The sequence below is a fragment of the Megachile rotundata genome, chromosome 8 (assembly GCF_050947335.1).
Source record: "Megachile rotundata isolate GNS110a chromosome 8, iyMegRotu1, whole genome shotgun sequence".
Classification (NCBI taxonomy): Eukaryota; Metazoa; Arthropoda; class Insecta; order Hymenoptera; family Megachilidae; genus Megachile; species Megachile rotundata.
In genome coordinates, this window is record NC_134990.1 from 14,185,536 (window position 1) to 14,193,872 (window position 8,337).

General features: G+C 28.6%; 2 protein-coding genes across 5 annotated transcripts; one reads left to right on the forward strand and one right to left on the reverse strand.

Moving 5' to 3' along the window:
- Positions 1–341: 341 nt before the first annotated feature.
- On the forward strand, positions 342–2,633 carry LOC100883795 (putative 3-methyladenine DNA glycosylase). Of its 2 annotated transcripts, none has more exons than XM_076535027.1 (5): positions 342–732; positions 872–1,007; positions 1,096–1,305; positions 1,384–1,593; positions 1,694–2,235. In XM_076535027.1, exons 1-5 carry the CDS (start codon positions 571–573, stop codon positions 2,080–2,082), a joined length of 1,107 nt encoding a protein of 368 aa, XP_076391142.1. In that variant the 5' UTR covers positions 342–570; the 3' UTR covers positions 2,083–2,235. The 2 variants fall into 2 exon arrangements, with proteins under 2 accessions (XP_076391142.1, XP_012145446.1); XM_012290056.2 differs by having other exon boundaries at positions 347–732; positions 2,137–2,633.
- Positions 2,624–7,937, reverse strand: dor (vacuolar protein sorting-associated protein 18 dor). Of its 3 annotated transcripts, none has more exons than XM_012290037.2 (19): positions 7,549–7,937; positions 7,181–7,450; positions 6,908–7,091; positions 6,689–6,846; positions 6,457–6,633; positions 5,895–6,084; positions 5,697–5,818; positions 5,412–5,627; positions 5,208–5,339; positions 5,028–5,140; positions 4,849–4,960; positions 4,601–4,783; positions 4,220–4,537; positions 4,007–4,142; positions 3,711–3,932; positions 3,493–3,644; positions 3,311–3,408; positions 2,940–3,251; positions 2,624–2,880 (listed from the first exon to the last, which is right to left on the reverse strand). In XM_012290037.2, the coding sequence occupies exons 2-19, from the start codon at positions 7,259–7,261 to the stop codon at positions 2,817–2,819; spliced, it is 2,970 nt and encodes a 989-aa protein (XP_012145427.1). In that variant the 5' UTR covers positions 7,262–7,450; positions 7,549–7,937; the 3' UTR covers positions 2,624–2,816. The 3 variants fall into 3 exon arrangements, with proteins under 3 accessions (XP_012145427.1, XP_012145422.1, XP_012145433.1); XM_012290032.2 differs by having other exon boundaries at positions 7,520–7,937; XM_012290043.2 differs by having other exon boundaries at positions 5,208–5,324; positions 7,520–7,936.
- Positions 7,938–8,337: the final 400 nt, after the last annotated feature.

The following is an 8,337-nucleotide window of genomic DNA, read 5'->3' on the forward strand; positions in this document are numbered from 1 at the left end:
GTTTTAAGTTTTAATTAGGCCAATCGAGAAATCCTAGTAATTCTTTTATAAAAATTCCTGGAAGGTAGGGATTGTTAATAATATAAGACTTCTGCAGCAGATATTCATGTATGATAGTTCTAGATTATTTAAATCTGTGTAAATATGTAAATATAAATATTTAAGATTATAAACAATTTATTTATATACTGTACAATTTTATTAGTAAGTATGCAACACGAAACAATAAATACAGAAAATAAAGAAATGTTTAGTAAATTTTATGGTTCTACTTATCTGCGTCAAAATATTCTAATTACATCAAAAAGTAAATTACTATATATATTAAATATAAAACTAGAGAAAGTATATAAACAATGATAAATTATAAAAACAATAAAAATAACAAAATGTGTTTCTAGGAAACCGAAAGTGATGCGGTGCTTGAAACAAATGCAGAGCATATTTTGTTTGACATTTGTGGTATTTCTCTAGGGAACAGGGAATTACACTGCATTTGAAATTTGAATTGTTTGGCGGATTTAACCTCTAATATAATCTAATATAATTAATAAATGTGCTGCTATTTTTATGTCTTTCATAAAAAAAATTAATCGACAAACATTTAGAAATTGTGCAGCATTCCATTCGGCTGTTCGTAATTTATCAATGAAGAGAACACGGGCTGTTGCGAAAACAAATGTAACGGAAAGAGAAAATAAAAATAATGATACAACGAAAATAAAATCAGAGGTTAATGTCCTATGTTAATTTCCTATATACTTCTAGAATTAAAAAGCTTCAAAATTTTTTCTTGTAATTTTGTAATTTTTAACTTATATGTTAATATGTTAACTAGTAGTTTATTTTATATTAAATAAATTTTTTTCAGGACTCTGATCTCCACACTGTTGTTCACAATTTACAAAATGAAAAACAGATTAATACATTGGAACCATCGTCAGAAAATACTCAAACTTCTGACCAGAAACAAAAGACTAAACTTAACTTTAAAAGTCTAAAAAATAGTAAGTCCATTTAAATAATATTAATGTATTTAATACCATAGTGGTCATCAATGATCAATGACTAGAATTTTATATAACTCTGTCATAGGACATAAGAGAATCAATGAAGAACTGGAACCAAATACACCTCCTCCAAAAAATAAAAGTAGAGCAGTGGTGGATCTTGAAATGATGAAAGCAGAATTAAAACAGTTAGAAGATCCTCCTGTAAGTGTATGGGAGAAAGAACTATCTTCCAATAGATTGCCATATTCTTTCTTTGATTCTCCTTGCGAAGAATTAGCTCAAAATTTATTAGGTAGCATCAATACATATTTATTAACTCAATCTTTTATTTGTAAACCTTTGTTATTGCTAATATATACATTATATTTAGGAAAGGTATTGGTTCGCTGCTTAGAAAATGGTACTGTTTTAAAAGGTAGGATTGTTGAAACAGAAAGTTATTTAGGAACAATTGATAAAGCATCTCATACATATCAAAATAAAGTTACTCCTCGTAATATACCAATGTACATGCCACCTGGTACTATATATGTATATATGACATATGGAATGTACCATTGTTTCAATATTTCCAGCCAAGGTGAGTCTGAAAACACTAAAATTTATTTTAATTATCACCTAGGTATAGCATTTATGGTTTCAAGTAGTTGCAATAAACTTTAAGAGAAAAAAATATTTAGAGTCAGGAAGATATGTGCTAATTAAAGCAGTGGAACCCTTACTTGGTCTTGATTACATGGAATTGTTAAGAAATATGAAATATGGAAAAGATAGAAAGGAAAATAAACTCGTGGATAATGTTAGATTTTTCAAAAGATATGAACTTTGTAATAATCCATCTAAGATTTGTATAGCATTTGTTATTGACGAAGATAATTTCAATCAAAAAAAGATTTATGAGTCTGATAATTTATGGATAGAATGTGATCCTTATATAAAGTCAACTACTATTGTAGCAGCAGGTTCTCAAAACGGTGTAAAACCAAAAATGTGCAGATATTATGTATTAGGAAGTTCTAGTGTTACTCATAGAGATATTAAAGCCGAAGAATATGCTTATGATAATTAAGAATTTGATATACTCAACATTGTGTCATATACAAATCTCATAGTAAGATTTTAGGTGAGGGGTGTGCTGTTTTGATAAGGGCTGTTGAACCTTTACAAGGTATGGAATGCATGAACAATCAGCGAACTTCGAAAAAAACAAGTACGTCTAAAAAGACTTTAAAAGAGTTAAAAACTCACGAGTTATGTAATGGTCCATCAAAGCTCTGCATGGCTTTTCAACTCCATAAAAATCACAGTAAATATTCTTTGTGTACCTGGAAAAGTTTGTGGATTGAAAATGGTGACATGGAGGACATAAAAATTGTTAAATGTCGTAGAATAGGAATAGACAATTATGGGGAAGAATGGACTAATAAACCATTAAGGTATTATATTTATGGTAGCAAAGCTGTGAGTAAGCGAAATAAAGAAGCAGAATCACTTCTTGGACTGAATTAAATTATAATGAATGCATGTGATCCAAATTTATTTATTTTTTTTTACTTGATTTAATATATTCCACGAATTTGTAACATTATGAAATATATATCTTATAGTGCTTTACGATTATTTCAGTTTTTTATTTCTAAATTTACAAATAATTACTATACATGTATAAAATAAATACTTTACACATTCAATTAGATATAATACATGTTTTGTTTGTTACAAATAAAAATGATGGTAAATAAATGTAACATGTAGTAATACATGTTTGGAAATATTTTACAAACAGATTATGCTTCATAGTACTCATGCCCATTCCTTCATTACTCTTTCATAATCTTCTTCCTCGATAAACGGCTTATCTATAGATCTGTAACATTTTAACTCAGTTAATGATGAAATGATTTACAAACTCAAAATAGAACTTACTCTATCATAAGTTCTCCACAATATAAACATTCAGAAGCTATTAATTCATCGATATCAGCCTTAATTTGATCTTTTGTAGACAAAGATACAGATGCAACTGATGTTGTATCTTCAGGTCTATTAGAAAGAGCAGTAAGTTGTCTTTGAAGATCAGCTAGCTTTGTTCTCTGACTCATTGATAGCATAGGCGTTAATGCAGCTACGAGACAATCACTATGAAATCTATGTCCACAGGGAAATACGTAAAACGGTCGCAGTAACAGCCGGACATCACAAGTATTACATGTGTCTTTTGCATATACAAATGTGCATCTGAAAAAGATTTAATTATATTGTAACTTTGAATTATCCATTAATATCATTCTATATACCTTGTTCTAAACTCTTGTATGTCTTTTCTAATAAGTTCAGCTGCTTTTGTAGCTTCCTGCATTTCTTCCTTGAGATCTTGAATATGTTGATTGTATTCCTATAAATTATAATTAAAAAAAGAATACGTAATTATATGTATTTTTAACAAAATGTTTACATATTAGTTATGTAATTATTTCACCTGTAATGAATTGCATATAGCATCTTTGAAATGATCAATGGTGACAAAATCTGAAAAGAATGGTAATATATCTTCTATTCTAACTATATCACAACTTTTTAAAAATTCCATCGCTTGTTTTATGTCATCTTTTTCTCGAACCACATGTTCAGCTAAAATCAGAGTGAGTGAGTAATAGATCAAAGTGAAAACTTAATACTTGTATCTGCAATAATTACCGATTTTTAGCCATAATTTTTTTCTCAATTCATAGTCGTGGTCAGAAGGCATAGTAGCTATCTGTTTTGCAAGATCAACGCTAATCGTTAAAGCCAAATCGACTGCAGTTGTCCAGAGTCCAAGTAAAGCAGATAATTCTACGCAAGCTTCTGTTAAACCAACTTCCTGACATAATCTTAATGCATAATGCACATCATAATGCACCATATTTATATCTTGTCCTAAAGAAAAATTTAAGTGTCTCCATATATTTGAGAATTACATTTGGAATTAAAAAATATAGTCTGAAAATTACCTTGAGATCTGATGTAACTCATTAGTTCGTCTTGATTATAACGAGCATATAATGATAATAGAAAATTATGAATTGCCTGTTCCATACAGCTTTGCTTATATACACAAAATTCTAGATATCTGATTACTTCTTTTGCCTGTGATATTAACAAATTTAATAACCATTATGAATTTTAAATACTTGATGAAGAGAACAGAACTTGTAATATCTTACATGCTTTTCATCGCTATTGCAAGATACTAAAACTGGAAGAAGTTTGGATGGTTTTAACATAGAACCCTGTGATATCAATGCGGTCACTGCAGGACGTGGCAATTCTTGCAAAAGAATACCAGAAAATTGATAAAAGAGTTCTTTATTATTTTGGCTTTTTAAGACTTCAAGGGCTTCTAGATAATTGTTTTTATACAAATGTTGCCTTATTACTTCTTCATAATTGCAATGCATTATAGTTAAACGAATGAGATTATCTTTATCTCCATGACTTGCCATTAAATCGTATATAGTACTGCGGTTCCGTTTTATGCATTCCTGAAGTAAAAATTAACTATGTACAAAAACTTTTTGTTAGATTTCTGCTACAAATTTTAATACCTCAACTTTTGGTATCGCGAGAAAACTATCAAATTGCTTTTGCAGTTCTAAATATTGAGGATCATGTAAATATGATTTATTAGTGCTTCGTAATACACCCAGTTGATTCATAAATAATTCAGTCACCCATACAACAATCATAGTTATTTGTGTTTTGTCTTGTATTTTTAGTCCTTCAAGTTTCTAAACATAAAATTTATTATTTCAAATATTTACATTCGATTAATATAAAATAACAAATGCAATACCTTTTTAAGGAATGTTTTTAAAGCTTCTATTTGCCATTCTTGAAGAAATTTTAAAGAAATTTCTTCAAACGATGAATGAGTATCTGCATAGATAAGAGCACTTTTTTCGTACCTACAAAATAGTAATTAATTAAACTTACCATCATGGCACGAGTATCAGAATTAAAAATTAAACTTACTCTTTATTTTTAAAGAGCATTTCTGCATGTTTTACAAGTACTTGATCTATATGTGCTGGATTATTTTTACAATACTGTTTTGCAAGCTCAAATTCACCTTTATCAACGTAAACCTATAAAAAGTAGTTTATAATTTATTAAATTAAAAAAAGAAGCATGTTATTAACTGAATCAATTTACCTGCCAAACATTTCTATCTTCTTTATTAACTTTGTATTTAAATACTGCTCTTTCACTGTAAATCCATATAGAACGAGTCACATAATCTTTAGTGATATTAAGTAATTTTCCAACAGCCTGTAAGTATTGAAGCTATCTTTTCAATTGCATTACTTAAATAATAAACAATATCTGCACTTTACAGATTTCATTTCTTGTACATACATCATTATAAATATCCTCGAATATCAATTCCTGGTTTAAAAGAGATATTCCTTTTACACGATCTGTATATAGTAATAGTGCATGGAATTCTGTTAAAACAAATGATAATGGTACAGTAGATGTTTGTGATTTATTAATTCCCATAAGACTTGTTTCGGGGCAAGTCAACATTTGTTGATTAATTAAGACATTTTTAGGATCTACTTTTGCATCAACCTAAAACAGTTCAAATAATTTTAATGATATACAAGTAAATTGTATGTAAGAACAGCAATGAAATATCACCTGAGCATATAATATACCAGTTTCAGTTAACCAACCAAATGATTTTGGTAAAGCACCAACTGAAGGATAATAAAATTGCATCTTAGAATAAGATAAGGAACTCATTACTTCATTAAAACTTTCTGTAAAAATAATGTTTTTATAGCTGCATGAAAATATAGAATAATTAAATATAATTGAGGTGAACAATAAATTTACCTTCTACATTTAAATATTTATTAAATACTTGTTGCAACAAAGGTTTTTCTTCTGGATTTTGTACTGATCCAATATACTGATAAATTCGCATAAGAGTAGTAACAATAATCATGTATTTATCAGTATTTGGTATTTTATGAAACTCCAAACCAGTAATAGGCGGACTGCTATCTTTTCCTATATCAAATACCTGAAATATTTAACAAATAATATACAGCATAATAGTATTGAACGCTATTTATATGATAAAATCTGTGTATGATATGAAAATAATTTAGAATACAAAATAAAAAATTTTGTAATAAATATTCACTCTTTTATGTTATTCTCTTTTTCTTTAATTTCAGACACATGTACATATTGGAAGCAAATATTTAAATTATAAAGTATCAATTCTAACTCACCAATCCTTCTACCTCTTTAGTACCATAAAGAGGTAAATAGTTAGGAAGCTTTGGACACAATTAATAATGATATGAGGGAAATGCTTCTACTATTATGAAATGGTAATGTATACTGATAATGATATAATTAAAGATTAGTTTCTGAATTTCAATTATACCTGTCTCCAATATTGTTCCAAACTGGTATTGAATATTTTGTCGCCATCTAAACCAATTTCTGTTTCAAAAATGAGACCTTTAGAAGTTCCTAAAAGAATTGGACCTGTAGTAGTCTCCAAAGAATTTTGAAAGTTCCATCCAATAGCAGTAATTTCATGTCCTTTGAATTTGCTTGCCTAAATGAATAAATCTTCAAGATTATAGCTCTTTCAAAATATTCATCTTATTTACCTGTTTTAGTTTTGTTGTTTTCCTGTGTAAATAAAATAATTCAGGCAAGGAGTTATCCTGTGATTTTGGAGCTAAAGCTATCAATAAATGATTACCCAAAGGATCAAGAAACATTCCTACCATTCTCATATTCATTACATACTTAGATATATCAATTTCTGAAATAATTATTCCAAATTAGTTTATATTTTATTTTATTTTCTATCATTAAAAAAATACCTTCTCGTGTGTCTGGATTTTTCAAATCAATTCGCAGGAGAATATTATTAGCCATAGCTATAACGACAATATTATTATTAACAACCAGATGTAAAATCTTATCAGGCGGTAGAAAATTAACTTTTTGTTTTATAAAAATTGGCCCATCATCTTGTAACTTCATCTGGATAAATCCTGTTGTACTCTGAATGTGATTGATTAATATTAATTGATGTATTTTTATGTTATGGCCAAAAGTAAAAATTCACCTTGTTTTTATATCAAGATACTTACAATATCAGGACGTATTGGGGGTACATAAACCTGCTTAGATCTCTGAGACGCTTGCTCATACTGATCAAACATTGATGTCATTTTGCTGATTAATTTAATCCAATCACTAGATTATGTGTTAAAATTCAAATGCAATTTAAGCACACTGATATATTATGCTTGCACATAATATTGGACCATGATATTGACTGTCAAAATGACATTATTATAATTACATTTATTGTTATTGTGCACTACTGTGCTTTCATAATTCCACACAACAGAATTTTCCTGTAAAAGTGCAGACAGTAATTAACTTGAGTAATTGAATAATTTATTATAAATGTAATTACTTATTACATTTGAATAAACTGCCTTGAATAACCTACAACTATTATCAATAAATTTGTAATGTTTTGTAGATGTTCTGATACTGATAACTTCAATTGCAATTAATATTGGTAACAGTGATGCATACTTGGTGGTGTCATTTTCCCCAGAAGTGACTAGATATAAAACAGACTAGATATGTAATAAAGTGATGGGCAATCAAGTGCCCTGGTGCCCACAAAAGGGCTCAGAAGTGAATTGCACTGTACAACATGTGCAATAATGAGATAATTTAGTACGAGCAAAGATTAGATATAACAAGAGACGATACTAGATAAGAAAATGTACCTCTTAAAGAGAGACAGAGAACATAACCAATTTAAATGACCAAATCAAAAGTATCGGGAGTACGCATGTGCAAAGTGTACAAGTATGGCAGTCGAAATACTCTCCAGTAATTTATATGCAATAAATATTTTCTCATATCTCTGTAATACATTCATCTATAATTTGATGCCGTAAAATTGATAAAAATACCTAAAATGATAATATTAGTAAAGTATAGAAAATTTATTACCAATATGTTCCAAAATATTAGAGATGAAAGTTTCGCTTGATTTCCCGCTCGTACAACCAATTTAAAGGGACAGTGCTTTCGAGAGATCAGAGGTGCCGCCTCTGGTGTACTCTGTGGTTTCCGTCTTATCTCCTGTCACCTAGTTTTTCAAAATTTTGCATTTTATTATAAGATTTGTAAATTTTCCAAAGTATAAGTATAGAACTTGTAATATATACTTATTGATCCAAACATTTTCATAAAACAAAATTACAATTTAATTCGTAGCTAT

Coding starts and splice junctions, on each gene's coding strand:
- dor (XM_012290037.2), bottom strand. CDS start 7,261: ATGACATCAATGTTTGATCAGTATGAGCAAGCGTCTCAGAGATCTAAG. Junction 7,092..7,180: donor CCCCAATACGTCCTGATATT/GTAAGTATCTTG, acceptor AATCACATTCAG/AGTACAACAGGATTTATCCA. Junction 3,252..3,310: donor ATACAAGAGTTTAGAACAAG/GTATATAGAATG, acceptor AATCTTTTTCAG/ATGCACATTTGTATATGCAA.
- LOC100883795 (XM_076535027.1), top strand. CDS start 571: ATGTCTTTCATAAAAAAAATTAATCGACAAACATTTAGAAATTGTGCA. Junction 1,306..1,383: donor ATTAGCTCAAAATTTATTAG/GTAGCATCAATA, acceptor CATTATATTTAG/GAAAGGTATTGGTTCGCTGC. Junction 1,594..1,693: donor TTTCAATATTTCCAGCCAAG/GTGAGTCTGAAA, acceptor AAAAATATTTAG/AGTCAGGAAGATATGTGCTA.